Source organism: Manacus candei, unplaced genomic scaffold (genome assembly GCF_025592945.1).
Source record: "Manacus candei isolate 608988 ecotype Guabito, Panama unplaced genomic scaffold, ASM2559294v1 h1tg000042l, whole genome shotgun sequence".
Classification (NCBI taxonomy): domain Eukaryota; kingdom Metazoa; phylum Chordata; class Aves; order Passeriformes; family Pipridae; genus Manacus; species Manacus candei.
The window spans coordinates 6447289-6464158 of record NW_026138090.1 but is presented as its reverse complement, the minus strand read 5'-3'; the positions used below and the strand labels follow the sequence as shown (position 1 = coordinate 6464158).

The following is a 16870-nucleotide window of genomic DNA, read 5'->3' as shown; positions in this document are numbered from 1 at the left end:
GACACAAATATCTAAAACTATTTCAAAAGTAAAAGCAGAAAATATTGGAATGGATTCCCTGGATATTAACATATTCAGATGTAGTTGAGGTTTTTCACCGCTTGCTTGTGATATGTTGCAGGTAACAAAACATGGACTTAAACTGATTTCTCAGCTTTCAAGAGCTAGTGTGGTCTAAGTTAATGAGTGTGCATGATCTGATATCAAAAATAGTTTTGGCTATTGAAAGCAGATGGTAGAGTTCATTATGAATAGAAGTCCAAAGGTTTAATAATCCGTTTAACTAAACACACACATTTTATTCAGCCGGTTTGCCATCCAATATCTATTCTTTTTCCTGATACTGACAATAAATTGGTAAAAGTTAATCATTCATAAATTGAGGAATTCATCACAAGCTACTTTACCACTGGGTCAGATAATCCACAATAAAACTTGCAACAGCACAGATACTTAGTTATAAAGCCAAGTCACGAACTGTTGTTTTCTTGAAGTGGGTATTTTAAGTGTTGTGTTGAAATACATGAAGAGATGCAGAAGAAGGGATTGTCTTTCTTCCTAAATTAATCCAACTAAATCTGATTCTAATTAGTTATGTTGCAAATGATCTTTCAAGATCAAAATTTTAAAAGCTTTTAAACTTTTATCAGAGGTAGGAAAAATTTAATTGTTAGCCTAATCCTCATTGTTAGACAATGGCCATGCTGGTGTAGGCTGTGTTAATGCGAGTGGCAGAGGTGGGAGCAAGTTTTGAATAGTTTCCTTAGGAAGAAGAGGATGCTGGGTTGTGAAAGCCTTGCTAACAGGTTTGCATAAAACCTTTTAAGGGACATGCACATTGGCTGAACCTACATGGGAGAGTGGAGACAACTCTGGGGTGCAGCCTTCAAGGGCACCCTGACTTTGTACCAGGAGTGGATTCCACTTTCTAAGAAAATTGGAGTGCATGAAGAATTGAACCTCCGAGCACTGGAAGACCAATCCTGGAGGGTGGAAGCAGTAGTTGTCATCTCCTGTCATGGGGTCATGGCCATCATGAGCTGTGATCAGGGCTTGGTTGAATAAAAGAGTATACTTGGCATTAGAAGTCTGTCTCATTTTCAAATTTCAGTTAAAAGATTCTTAATATTCACAGTGTTTGCATCTATGTCTTCTACCCTTTTCAACTGGCTGCCTAAAGAGACAAAGAATATATATCCTGGAGTCTAAGGAGCAGAATTAATTTTGTTTATTCTGTAAACTGTGTGTCTATGGTTAGTAGAAGTTGGTAGAATAAAGTAGAACACATGGAAATTCAAAGTTCATTAAGATATTTTTCCTAAGTGTTGGAAGTGTTTAACTGCAAGAGTTAAAAATAGAAAAATATAAATAAAATAATAAACTCTTTGAAGAATTCCATTATGCTTTTAAAATATCATACCATGATCACTTGAAATTATAGAATTCCCAATGTATGCCTGGAAAAACAGCCTCTGAATACCTTCCTCAGGTCATATTAATTTTGATGAAGGGGTGAAAGTTAGTCTGTTTTTTAGTGCTGTATCAGTGATCTGATAAAAATTTTATTTCCTCCTCTTAATCTTGTCACATTATAGAATTATCTAGCTTTGTAAGATTGATTTTATGTCTTTGCCAGTGGATGCTCAAGACCCTACTCAGCATTTATCAGGGAAGGGCTTATTTAATGAATTTCTTCTTCAGATAAAAATATGAGGATCCATAGGACCTCCCATAATTCAGGCAAATTCTTGAAGTGCTCGGTGGGACAATCTGGTTTTCATTTAAGCAAATAAAATTCATATTGATCTCACAGTAGGAACATGGTCGGGTTAATTTATTTACTTAATTCTATCTGAGGAGAGGTTGGACTTCAAGATTAGACCATGAGGTTTCAGGCCTACAGCAAATTCCATTGGATGAGTCTTTGTTCCCAGGCTCAGCTAAGGTTGGAATCTGTCAAAAACTGTAGAAACAATTCAGGAGTCAGGGTGGGATAAAAGCGTAACAATCTGTGCTTCATGGATTTTGGAAGGTCAGTCAAATAACAGCAGGTTTTTTTGATTCTTGCATGACTTCTTAACCCACTAACTCTTAAGAATTAGAGGTCTTTTTTTTTCTTTTTTTTTAAATGGCGGTGAAGAATATTTTGATAAATTGCTGCATTTGAAAGATTTTGCATTACTGATGAAGATTCTTCTTCTGATTAATTTGTTAATGCAAAGGAGCAAATAAATCTGGCATGTAAAAATATACCTGTCACTCATGACCAATACTTCCCTTCCACCAGGGGTGAACCATATCATTGTAGTCAATGATCAGAAACTTTAGCTGCCTGATTTTAAAATGCAAAGCCAAATGTAAATATCAAAAGGGTCATAAAATCCTCTAGTATTTTTATCCTTGAAAAGTAGAAAATTTATTTAATCTTTTGCCTCTTTTGCATTCTTTTAATGAATATTCTTTTTGAATGCTAAGTTTTTATTTATGTTTTCTAAAACCAGTGTTGCTCCCTAACTGCATCTAGCTTTCACCCTTTACCTGCTGTTTCAGGCTATCTTTAGTCAATGTACTATAATATTACTAAGAATGTCTTTGCTTGATCTCAAAACATGTTTTCAAGAAAATATTATATAGGAAAAAAGATATGATTTGTTATATCACAACTTCAAAGATCCCAGTGATATACTCACCAGCAAGTCCCAGAGGAGTACTATCTCAACACAGTTTCCTGGCACTGCAGGACATACTGAATTCTATTTTTATGCTGTTGAGTATAAGATCAACGCTTCTAATACTGAATCACCACTTTGGGATAGTTTTGTTAGAAGGCAACATTGAAAACAAATCTATTTTGTCTCAAAGGTGGTAATGTATGTAAACAATGAATGTTTCATATAACCACAGTTAAATCCAAATTTTTACAAGATGCTTGTAGCTCAGATTCTCAGTAGATGAAAAATAGTAAATCTTGTGTATTTGTCTCAGCAGTGTAGATGTCTAAGCTAGGCATATTGTTTTACTTTTAAGGAAAGCAGGAAATTATTAATTCCAAAATTACACAACAATCAATTACTTTCAGGATAGCACATGTCATTCAACATCTCGCTTCACTGAGACACCCTTGTTGCAGTTAATGGTGCCTGGAATGTAATATTAATGTGGGCAGCACCATGAGGATTAAGTCTGACATGTGGAAGGTTGCAACGGAAGACTGACAACACTTCAGAGTGCTGAAGAAAGAGACTCAGAATGACAGATTGACAGGACCATGAAGCTTGTGACATAAAGATCATTACCAATTAAGATGGAGGTGAAGGAAGAACTGGGGTCAAAAGGGCATCTGCCTCGTCCTCTCTCAAATTTGTGCGATTCCAGTTGAAACAGATGATCCTTAAAAAAAAAAAAAAGAATCACAAAGAACACTGTGAACCCCACAGGCAAAGAAACAAAGTCCTGAGAGACAAGCTTTAACTTAGTTATACCTTTGTAATGGATTGACTTCATTAGGGAGAAAACACAATTATGGTTGCTTACTGATGTACTAGCAAAAAATCTCTGGGTTTCTACAAATCACCATTGTGTGTGCACTGCCCAAAAAGAACCTGAAAAATATGCACCAGAATTACACTTATTTCATTTCTGTGAGAGTAGGGAGGGAAGATTCCTCTATCTTTTCTTCAGATTATCTAAACATTAAATAGATATCTAGCCATGGAATGTGTTTTCCCCCTTGAAGCATTTTTTTCCCAGTAGTTGTTAAATATATCATACTATGTTATCTTCTCTTCATAGCTTTGAGATGTTTATAGATCTTCTCCATAGAAGTATGTTTAGGAATGAATCTCCAGTCATGGTTTTCAGAGCGCTATGATTTTTGCAGTGGATTTAACAGAATATCAGTATAAAAAAAATATTGGCAACTTGATTAAATTTGTCTGTATAAGGTTGTAAAGACTGAGAAAGAATTTACAATTTAAATTTTAATTTGCAATGCTATGCTTGTCTCAGTTTTCACAAAAAAGCCCTCTAATTTCTGATTAAAATATCGAGTGAGAGCAAAATATTTTTAATTTAGATATTACCAAAACACCATACCACAAAACACAGGGATAGGGGAGAATAAAAGGGCAAATAAAGTATGAAAGCTTGATAAAAAATACACCACATAACCATCAAGTATGTGACTAGCACACATTTCAATAGTTTAGCAGTTCCAGTTCTGTGTAACAGTTTTACTCAAAAGTCTACTGAAATGCAGAATATATTAATATATTGGATAAATGCAACCTACCAGTGCATTAAACTAAATCTCAGGTTCACATTGGTCATATATAAGGCAAATATTTTGTGAGGCATAAAATCACATGCAACAGGAACCCAAATTCCCCAGGATTTTAAGGAGGAGCTGCCTGGAGCTCTCCCTTACAGCAAACATTTTCAAAGAGGTCCAAGAGACTTTTTAATCATAAATATCAGGTTTTATTAGACCTGATTTTTCCAGTATTTATTAGAATAAATCAATATTTGCACAGAATAAAGCTCGATATATCTAGACCAGACAAAATAATGTCCTGGTATTCTTTATTTGAGTATATATGGTCCATTTAGTCCTTATGTCATTATAGAAAGGGGTTTTTTTTCTGATGTTGTTGGTTACATTCATGTAATTTTGGGGGGTTGTAGTATATGCTGCCTCAGTTCCTAGAAAGTGTTGGTTTTGAGAGGTACAGAAACCTGATTATGTGTCTGGTCTCTGCAATGCTGTATTCTTCATTCTCCTTCAGATCACTCACCTGTATCCTCCCATCCTACCCTACAACCTAAAAATCTTCCCAAGCAAGTGCAATTGCCCTAAGAGCTAAAAAAATATTCCCCTCAGGTAGCTCCACTCATGACAATTATATTAGCATGAAAAAGAAAAAGAAAAAAAAAGAAAAAGAAAAAAAAAAGCCCAACATAAAAAGACAGGGAACAAGGAAGCAGAAGGTGGAAAACTGGAAAGATACTAAAAAATAATATTTTAAAAGGTCAGAAGGACAGAAAGAAAAAAGATATAAGAAAAGTGGGAAAGTTGTAGAGCTCTTAGTTCCCACTAATTGATAAATAGCTGAATATTTCTGTACATTTCATCTAAAACAGTTAATCTTGGATTTGTCACCAGACCATCCACTTCAAAGCAGTATTCACATCTTAATACCCAGTCAGACAAGCTGATGTACCTGTTTGCCATTCCCAACTGTCTAATAATACATGCAATTTCCATGGATGTTCTGGTAAAAAAGTAAGATTCCCATTAGTTAGAGAGTTTCTATAAAAAAATGGGATGTAATTTAGAATGCAGTTCTTGAAAAAAAGGACATCTGTTTTATGTCTATTTGCAGTGAAAAAGTCACCCTACAATTAAAAAGAAAAAAAAAAATTAGAGAAAAGGAAGGAAAAATACCATACAAATTTTAAGTAATGTTCCTAAACTCATGGGGTAACAAGGTGTTCATACTCTCACCTCTCCAGAAGCTCTTGTGTTGGCCTAACCCTTGCATAGCAGTTAAAACTGATGTAGCAGAAAATAATCATCCTGAGTGGAGACTGGGGGTGCAGGAATATTGGTTTCTGCTGCATCAGCAGCAACTGCACATCGGTAGTAACTGTTGCCTGTCTGTTGTTGGGTAAATGTCAAACAATGAAGAAATATTTCTCTCTGTGTGGAAATCTCAGTCCCATTCCACACTTTTCAAACATCACATAGCATGTATTTTTCAAATCTAAATACCATAACATTTTGAGTCAACTGTGGATAAAAAAAGAGTAAGGTGAACTCAGGAGGGGAAAGAAAAACTTCCTGAAACCATGCAAAGGGATTTGGGAGTCATAATGGCATAAAATTTGATGTCAAGGAAATATTTATAAAAACAGTCTGATGTTATTTATTCTTTAATTGGGTATTAAAATTAAAATTATTCATGTAAAAGATTCACTTTGGGGATTTCAGCTAAACTGTTTGTCAATTAATCAGTAATCATCATTAGTCAATAAAGATGTAGAAGTGGAGAGACAAACTGAGAGTTAAAAGTAGTCTTAATGCTTTCTGCTTAATTTTCCCCACATTAAAATAAAAATGGATGTGTCTAGGAATGGAAGAAGTAATAAATTTAAAACTGTTTGCAGAAAAAAAACACAGGTAAAGTGATCAACTGTAGGAACAAAATTGTTTTGAAACCGTACTTGAAGAAGTTGTAATATCCACACTTTCTGGCTTATAGTGTATGGCTCACATTTTGTCCTGCATAGGGAATAGAATCTGGGCTTTGTTCTGTGGAAGAAGACATGATCCCACCAGGGTATCATAAACCACACTTCATAACTAACTAATGTAATTCATAACTACTAATGTAAATCTGAGAATCAGATTTAAATCAATGATAAAGACAAGCCCGTCCCTTTTAATGGCCATGACATGAATGTGTTTAAAACAGCTCAAGATATGGCTGTGGAATGAAAAATGTTAAGCAACATGTGTAGTATCCTTTCATTATCTACATTTTAAAAGCTGGAATTTATGAAAAAGCACTGTAGCTTAAACACATAATCTAATGTTAACACTGAAAGTAGACAAAAACTTGGATTTCAGTGCAATTCGTTGGAATTTTTCAGTGGAGCTCACCAGTTTTGATACAAAGCAGGATGTGTTTTTCATAAATGCTTGCAGATGCATGTAAGTGTTTGAAAAGTCACTGAAAATGTAAGCAATGGCTCCTCCAAGAGAGATTTTCCACCTTCACCTTTTAAGACAACATACCAAATATTCCATGGTTGCAATAAGTTATTCCCATCACTGGAGCAAGTAACTGAAGTTCAGGTGTTGGATGTGTCAGCTTACATGGGATGCCAGTTTAAATGAAACAAGCGTTACACATTAATAATCAGCTTTGAAGGCTAATTCCTTAATTCTAACCCTCCTTGCAGTCTGTGACATTGGAATCCCTTGAGAAATGTCAGAATAAAACTGACAGTTTCCTCACAGATTATACAGCACATCAATTCAACATCACAATTTATTTTATGGGCATTTTTCAATGGTTATGGTTAAAACTATGGAAAAGCACATATGGAGGGCTGGGAGTGGAGTTACGTATTTCTGAATGTAGCTTGGGAAAAGAAATGGGGTTCTGGGTTTGATTTATGACACAGTGACTCAGGAAACATAATACACTTTCAACTATTATTAAAATAATAATGTTCTTTTAAAAGAAATAGAAGATATTTCCAAGACATCAAGCATTTTGCCATTAACTGGGTATGAATTGATAATTTTAGACAATGAAGAATAATGTAGGCTATAAACAATAGTGAAAGGAAAGGTCAATCAGAGACATTAAAATTTAAAGACTGAATTTAACTTTTGCTGCAAAAAATTGCTTTCACTTATGTCAAGTGCTGCTTTGCTCTGGTTCAAGACAACACTTATGCATGTGATTAATTTAAAACATATGCTTACTTCCATTCCTATCCATCAAACTACTTAAACCTATTCTCAACATTAATACAATGGCTGTATCTTTTCCCTAAACCAGGGACTTAAAAATACAGAGGGTTTAGTTGTGTTTTCCTAGAATATTATTTTTATGAGAGAAAAATAATTTGATTTTTTAAGGGTTTGTGTTTGGTTGGGGTTTTTTTCACTTTAAATTTTTATTATTTTTTTAGGTAACAAAAAGTAAAATATATCATACTGGCATTTTTTTAAAGGAGATTGAAACCATTTCATAACCTTTAATTGCATCCTTAACTGCGTATGCATGTGCTCCACAGTACCACCAGTCTGCTCTCCAGGAGACTTGTGCATTTTTGTGGTTGGTACTGCTTTCTGGTTGGTTTGATTTTATTTTTTCTTGTGTGTGGTATGTTTTAATTTGTTTTTGCTATTTTTTTTCTAAGAAGTCTCTGTTATTTACGTTGCCAGATAGTAAATCATATTTAGAGTACTGTGGAGAGAGGCTGTACAGATTTTTGTGATAGTTTTAAACACTGGCTATACTCTTCACTACTGCTCTAAGGCATTGGACAAAATTCATTCTTAGCTTTAATGATTTCATAGTTCTTCAACCTTAGAGTAAGAATGACATACATGCAAGAGCTATTTTTTGCATTTTATTTCTAGGGGTCGTGTAATTTATAACTTTATGAAAAGAATTAGGAATAAGAAGGTTCACATGCAAAGTGAATTGAATGGGAAAGTGTAAAACAGAGATGCATTGCTTTGTGCAAAGCTATGAGAAACTCTCTTCTAAAATTCTTAATAAAGCCATGTGGTGCCAGTGTCATATGGTGAGCTCTTTTTCAAATTCAATTAATTCTTAAAACATCAAAAAAGGGAGTGTAGACACCAAAGATTCACCATATTTTATCATAGTGTCCTGTTTGAAGTGGAAGACTCTTGGGAAGGGATGGGATGCAATGGGAGACACTGACTCTGCAGGGAAAGGACATCCCAATGGACTGGCTTACTGAGAACCCTGGTAAGGTGGCTTTTCACCAAGGGTCATCAGAGCTGGAGACAGAAGCGCAGAGCAAGAGGGAGAGCTGCAAATGGAGAAGGTATGGGAGGGAGAGGGCTGTCAAGGGGATGTGCACATCCCTACTCTGAAGATAGCATGTTCAGAAGTTTTCTTCAAACCTCTGTGCAATATCTGTGAGGTTAATTTTCACTTGCATGATTATATCATCTCACATCGAAGTCTTTTGCAATTTTACCCTTTCTCTTTATGAGAATGACACTTGGCCCAAAATAGGGTATATTCCTGGATTCACTGGTTCCATGTATGCTTCTATCTTTTTTTCCTAATAGTATCTTAAAAGCCAAGTTACAAAGCAATAAAGTAACACACGACAAACTGATTAGAAACCTTCACTAAGTTAGGTGCACAGGTAGACACAGTTGCAGCTTGATCAACAGCCTTTAGAACCATGGAAATTAATGTAATTTATGAAATCTCTGAGACAGTAATAGACCTTGTTTTGTAGAAAATGGAATTTAAAAATATTTAACATGTCAGGTGTGCTGTTTCTAAACAAAGAATACATTTGTTGCTCATATTTACTTTCCCATCTATTCAAATAAATTCTGAGTCTGGTTTAACCTTAACAATGCACCTTTAAAGTGACATTTTGCACATCCATGCTCAGTCACATAGCCTAATGTGAGAAACCAAAAAGTTATTTAAAAATTAATCAAATATAAGATTTGTAAAGTATTTCACTGGTTAACTGGATTTTTTTTCTCCTGTGAGAAATTGAATACTGAATGAATCTGGAGAAAGTTTGTGACCACAACAGACACTGAAGTGCAATATACAGAATAAACCTCATCTTCGTTTCTATTCCCTCTCTATAGAACAGTATAGTGTTTTAAGTATAAATTCATGTGACACATTTTTGCAAATAATCTTTTATTCTGTATATTCTCAAAACGGTATTTTTTATTTCTTTTCTTCTTTCTTGTATACTTACTTATGCTTACATTTTCATTTCAACATAGAAAGACACACTGAATACACTGTGCAGAGGCTTCTTTTAGGAAGGATGAACCCTGACTTACCATTAAAAAAAAAATCTGAAAAATCACAGAACATGTCTGTAAATCAGCAGAAAATATAATTCAAATATAAGTCTCCAAAATGAACTTTCAACTCCATGACCTGCCTTAATCTGTACACTTGCCTCATCAAGAAGGCACTTGGTAAAAAAGATATACAGCAAAATATTTTGTCCTTGTATAACAGCAGCAAATAATTTACTGGGTCAGGCCTGAAACAGTGTCTTATATGATTCACCCTTTCGTATTTAAGCAGACTAAATTTTGATGCTAAGAAAAATGTGTATTAACAGTATCTCATAATTATAGTTCCAAACATTAGTTAGGTATCTAATTAAAACAAAACCAACTAATTAATTAAAAAAATTAAAAATCTTAATCCAGTGGAAAATGAATCAATATAATTGAATTTATATAAACGAATCTGTGCTCCAAATACTTATAAAAATACTAATGGAGTACTATTTCAACACACTGTCCTATTTAAGTCAACATAGAACAGCCACCGAGGTATATAGGTGAGCAAGACAAGGATGGTCCCACAGTGAAAGAACTTTTCATATAATATCTTCTTTAAATAATCCAAACATTAATTTTAAAAAGGAACTAAGCACTCAACAAAAAATCTCTGCTTGTTGTGAAAATTATTTTACATAATTAAGATTATTTTGGAGGTAGTATTCCTTCTGAGGATCTGTTTTCAATCCTCTTTAATATCCAGTGACATACTGAAAAGATCAATCATCCTATGGGATGAGAGTGCATAAAATATTACAGACATTAAATCCTCCCTAAAAATTCAGATGCATTTTTCAGGTCTATGCATTTTATTACACAGTTAAATGACTAAGACACATAGGGGTCCAATCTGAAAATGTGTTTAAAATCTGGAGCTATGTCAGACTGCTGTCTGAGTTTGCAAAAGGATTAGCAATTTGTGACTTGTCTCAAAATATCTGGCCTAAAGTGACACAAATGATATATTTTCCTGATTTAATGAATGTGAAAAATTCTGGCAAAAGAAAAAAAGAACCAACCTCAATGCACATAAAAATCACAGGCATTTAGCCTTAGCAGTTCAGAATGTTTCAGCAGCAGTGACTGAATTGGTCAGAGTTTCAGAAGAGACACCTTTGCGTAATGTTAAACTGGACACATGAGTTCATTAGGGTTCTATGGCAAAGAATAGAACCATTAGAAATTATGATTATATTGCATTAATGTGATAGTTAATAAGTATGAAAGTTCCAGGGACCACATAAAGGCTCCCTAGAATTGAAATGTATGAATAGCTGTAAACGGTGATATAGTCTTATGACCAAGTGAAAGAGAAGTTAAAGATAGTACACAAGTGCTATACGGAAGTGAAGGGATTTCTATGGGGAAGTGCACAGTTTTTACACAGAGCTTCACTAACCAAGACTTTTTGTTTTCCATGATTTTGGCAGGCTAAACTTGTGTTGAGATTGTGAGGGTCATGTCAGAGCAAACATCAAATAACAACAGTTGGGAATTAAGATCACAAAAAATAAAAAAAAAGGAAGGATGCAGGTCTAAGGTTTGAGCTTTGATGATGGAAGAGATGCATTGGGCATGGAAAGGACAACACCTACATTCAGCTGAGAGCAGACTTCAGAAGAACTCAGATACCCTGGGGAAGATCTGTCTGTCTCCATAGCATGGAGCCTTAGACAGCCAACAGCCCTTTTGCAGAGCTTCAGCAGGGGATGTCTAAGTTGGCCAGACTAGAAGAAAGAGCAGAGGAGGGGATCCACTGTCTCCTGATGACACAGATGAACTGCAAGCAATACTTCTTTTTAGTTCATTTTTTAATCTAAAATAATTTTTCTATATAGATATCAGTCAAATAAGAAGTCAGTCATAAATCACAGAAGGATCATACAATATTAAGGGTGCATCTTATAAACCTGCAAAAATATTAACTAAACACTGTCATTGTTAATTTTTTCTGTTTTTAATTATGATGACTAACAGATTATTGAGCAGCACCTCCAATCTTCAAACAATGACATAAATTTCACCAGGAGCTGTCACTTGGAAAAATATTTTCCTTCATAAATAAAAGTGGGAGAATCTAAAAATCACTATAATGAGAGCTGGAATATTTCAGTTAGCCCCACCAAATTACCACACAGGTGGAGGATTTCTTTCTCTTTGGGATAATAGCATTATTCATCTGTATGGATTCATTCTCCCGGAACCATCTGTGTTTAATCTTGCAAAGGGCAGGTCTAATATGATGGAAAATTCATTTCGTATGGCTGATCAATTCACATTCTCTACCAATCTTCCAAATTGAACTTACACTTCATGTATGGCCTTATTTAGACAATATTCAAAAGTAATGAATATCATTCACCTCATTTTAAGGATGGAGAGTACTGTCAAAAAAACCTGTTGTCTGTTACAAGACATGAGAATGACTGATAAGAACTGTGTGGATACAGAATACTTGGCTTTCTCTAGGACATTTCACTTAGTACATAGCTATTTGATGAAACAATGTGCATTGTAGAATTGTTAAGAAATACAAACTGCTGACATATATCAAAGTACAGTTGTTATGAGGTATCACTGATGAATCCTCTACTGAAGGTTTCGCTAAATTTTGGTTTTGCTAGAAAGATGATTTTTTACTTTAGCAGTGATTTAAACAATCATATGATTTCTTTCCTAGTAAAGTTTATAAAAAGACTGGGGAGGCATAAATAATGAAGAAAAGAGCTTGATGAGAGCTCAAACTATATAATGCTTTGAATACTGAGTTAAATATCAGAGGCTTACTAAGCAGATTTTAATACAACACTATCCAAAGTGTTATATCCACTTTCACATATAAGACTGAGGTACCTCATCTAGAGTCTTGGAGATCCCAGGTGCCTTGTTACAGATGATGGTGACAGGAATCCCTAAGAATCTCTTCATTTATCTTTTTGTATGAGACTGATAATTAGGTGGTTCAACCGAGTGTGTAAATTGGGATAACTTTGTACTCCAGAGAACTTCAGGTCAAGTGAAAAATGCTAAAAAGAGATTTCTCCTTGTGATGCTGTGCCAAGAACTCAGCACTTGTCTCCAATAAAGAGGAATCTCAAACAGAGGTAGGGAAGTGACCTTGCGTGTACACACACCATCGAATAGCATGTGTGGTTCTAGTGTCCACACTTCCAGAAGATGTGAAAATACTGAAGAGAGTTCACAGGAAGGACACAAATAAGATTGAGGAATCCTTATTGATGGGAGGTTTAAGGACCCATATTTATTCAGCTTATCAAGAAAAACTGAAGAGGTGGTTTGATCTTTGTGTATAGGTACTTAGATGTGGAAAAGATGTGGAAAAGATAGTGGGAGACTTTTGAACTTTTGCTATCAAAGGCATATCAAAGTTAAATGACAGGAAGTTGAAGTCAGAAGAATTGACCCTGAATAAGTGGCTATTTCCTAACATAGTAGGTAATTAAAGATTAGAACAGCTAATATTTAGAACGGAGAAATAATGGTGTCACTATTAGCTGAATTCTTTGAAATGACAATATATATTTTCCTGAAAAGCTTTTAATTCAATACCTGGAAAAAATTACCTATACAATGTGTGATAATGACATATAAAATGTCCTGATGGTCCCTTCTGGTCTTTGTTTCTTCTCACACAATGCCCATTTTTCCTTTCCTAGCAAAACATGGGAAGAACAGAACTTTCTTCATTATTCCTACTGAGTTTCACTTTTACAGCTGTTCATTAAGCTAATTCTTACAGCCAAAACTCATGAAATTTAACTTCTCCCATAATCATATGCATTGATTCAGAAGGAACTCTTATCCTACTTCAAAGCAGATGGGGTTTTTGTTGGGTTTTTTTGGAAGGTTTGGATTGGGTTGCAGAGGTTGCAGAGGTTGGGTTGTTGTTTGAGCTGGTGCAGACAATCCCTTTCAGGTGTTGCTTGACTAGAACTTGCCCATTTTCTTATGAGTGCATAGGTAAGCCATGAGTTCGGTAAGAAATACTTCTTCAGGTAGAAGCTGATGTGGGTCTTCAGCTTTCTCTTTTCCCTTTTTCTGTACAGCACCTTTGTTGTTTGCTGTGAGCATAGATGTTATATTCATGTAATTAATTTTCTTGTCTATTATGATTTAGGTACCATTTTAATCTATATTGAAATGTATGCATATTCAACTTCCAAAACCTGAAGTTCTTTAGTCTAAATGAAATTCGGGGCTTTTTGATGTTTTGGTGAAATTCAATAGCCTGTGATGTGGGCATTCAAACTAGGTAATGTAAAAGATCTTCTGGTAAAAGATTTTATGACAGTGTGTTGCTTACTTGACAGAATTTCATATATGTTTAGTGGATGGTGTTCTAACTGATGGCTTTTCATCCATGCAGAGGGACACTGTGTCTCTAAGAAAATATTTTCAGGGGAAGAATTTGTCACATATTCTAAGGACTGACCAACACCCACTGGTCAGTGAAACCAGATGTTCCTCTTCCTTAATCCTCTGCAAACAGAGAGCAGAGATGAGGTAATAGGAACAAGCATGGAGAGGGAGTAACTTTGCAGATCATTGCTTGTTTTGATTATAAAAATACGTCAGAAACAATATCCTAAAATAATAGATATAAATACGTCCACAATTTTGTTTCTTGACAAACCTGGAAGACTGATGGCATTGCCAAAGGTTGGTCAAGAGCAGAAGAATCATGTCATGGAAAAATTAAACTGAGATATGACTAGTACATTCTCTCAACTTGCATGTGAATTCCCTTCAGTTTGTTAAAGCAAGAGCCGAGGAGTTTGTGTTGCCTGCATTTGATTGGTGTAGAGAGGCAAACGGAAAACTTATTGCACAATTGGACCTTATCCTGTTTTTGCACTGAAATACAGAATATATAGAAAAAGAAGTGCCCTTGCCCACACTCAAAAAATATTAAGGGCAATATAAATTAGAAAGAAGAAGTTCCAACTTGCCTTTAGAGAGCTACAGGTGTATTTGTTTGCTTGGAGGACAGTTTACTCAGGTCTTTTCTAACAGGACTAAAGTCTTAGATTTAGAGTTAGTCTTCCCTGATAACCAGAGTCTTGGCTGGCTAATTGAAGAGCAAATAGCATAATAAGGAATACGTCAGATTAGGAACACCTAGGGGAGACTCCCAAAAACCACCAGTGCATTTTGTGGAAAGGGTGACTTAGTCCATCAGCCTCTGAAGTGGAGAAATACAGCTGTAGGCAGTTTACTGAATTAAATGAGGCACTGAAAATGGCACTCTGCCAGCTCCATGTATATATTAAAAATTTACAGGGTGTTCTGGAAGAAAAATTCTTCATGCATTGCGTTTTCCCATAAATTTAATTCCCTCAACAGGTTTTGTCATGCAGAGATGCCTTCCTGTCCAGGAATCAGCTCTATCTTGTCACCACTTAGTTTGCAGAAACTTAGGATATTGTTTCTGTACATAATTTTCTTTTGGAATTTCCACTCATTTTTCAGGTCCTGTGGAGGCAGAGTAATTTCTTTTGCTGTACTTGGTGAGACTCCCATGTGGACTTGTTAAAGGTGCTTTGTAAATTAGGCAAAGGCAGTCTGGATCATTGGAAGGCCCCTGGAGCATCCCTACAACCTATTGTTCTGCTGAACAGATAAGTCAGAAAGATAAAATTGCTGCCTGACTGCAGATAGATCACTAGATTTATCTTAGGTTCATCAAAATTCAACTAGGGTATTTTGAGCTATATAGAACAGTAGTGCAGTACTGTTTTACCAGCAGCCAGATGTGGAGAAACACAGACTGAGACAGAAATCGCTTCTTTCAGCAGTCATCGCATGCTGCCAAAACTGAGAAGTTTATATAAATCCAAGAGGAAGAGACTGAATAGAGATGCTTCCCCCCCTCCTCCACTCTATCCAACATCAAAGATAACAGGAGGGACAAATGTCAGTTTGGTGAGAACAGAAGTAAAATAAGATTTTTTTTTCTGCATTTTTCTTCATCTTCTGTATTTGGTTTGAATACTTATCTCAGTTTTTTTCTCACAGAGCACATGGGAAGGATACCTATACAATTCCTCATGAGAAATTTGGGGTACAGGGTCTCTGACTTTTGCTTTCTCCAAGAAAAATAACATTTATTTTAATGAACTCCCCTTTATTTCTGGATGATAGACAAATAGAAACTGGATGAACCCAACCTTTTCTGACCTCCATGGATTTTTGACATTTAAAAGCATTCCATGAAGTCAGAGATAATGAACTCATTTACTGGCTGGCATTTAACTTGCTTATGTTTTCTTGGACAAAATTTTGTAACATGTCTTTTTCAAACACCAATAGTTCATCTGTCTGCAAAGTCAGTACTCCTATTTTTCCTAATTTGTAATTTATTTCTAGATGGCAGAAAAACATTGGGTATTTTGCTGAAATGTTTAAATTTGGGAAAGCAATATTCATCAGAGTCAATTAGAAACAGAGAAAAAGATAAAAAGCTGCTGTCAGTGACTATACTTGCGTATTTTTAGAAAGATAACTGACAACAGCTTTACAAAAGTGAACAACCTGAAGTTCCAAAGCTACATCAATTAAACCAATATTGCAATAGAATGACTGCAGTAAACCATTACATATTTAATCTTTCAAACATATTGTGATACATAGTGTATCACAAAATTTATAAGTAATTTGATTTAGAAAAATATATTTTTTTTATACTGTGGTGGTGCAACACAAGTTTATTGTTTTGGTCACCACAATATAAGAAAAATATTAAGCTATTAAAGAGTGTCCAAAGGATGGCAACAAAGATGACAAAGAGCTTTGAGGGGAAGCCTTGTGAGGAGGGGCTGAGGGTGCTTGGTCTGTTCAGCCTGGAGAAGAGGAGACCGAGGGGAGACCTCATTGCAGTTACAACTTCCTTGTGAGGGGAAGAGGAGGGGCAGGCACTGATCTCTTCTCTGTGGTGATCAGTGACAGGACCCAAGGGAATGGCCTGAAGCTGTGTTGGAGATTTTTAGGTTGTATGTTAGAAAAAGGTTCTTCCCCCAGAGGGTGGTTGGGCACTGGAACAGGCTCCCCAGGGCAGTGGGCAAAGCACCAAGCCTGACAGAGTTCAAGAAGCGTTTGGATGACACTCTTGGGTACATGGGGTGACTCTTGGGGATGGTCCTGTGCAGGGCTAAGGGTTGGACTCAATGATCCTCATGGGCCCCTTCTAACTCAGCATATTCTGTGATTCTATGAAGCTTGATGTAGAATTCAATAAAACTA

At 35.5% G+C, this 16870-nt stretch overlaps 1 protein-coding gene across 1 annotated transcript in view; it reads right to left on the bottom strand.

The window, feature by feature from the left end:
• The window catches only part of SEMA3E (semaphorin 3E), a 132600-nt gene that overhangs the window by 32536 nt on the left and 83194 nt on the right, over positions 1-16870 (bottom strand). The window contains exon 5 of the mRNA XM_051795285.1: positions 3297-3390. Coding sequence (XP_051651245.1) covers positions 3297-3390 — 94 coding nt within the window. The remainder of the gene's footprint in view (positions 1-3296; positions 3391-16870) is intronic.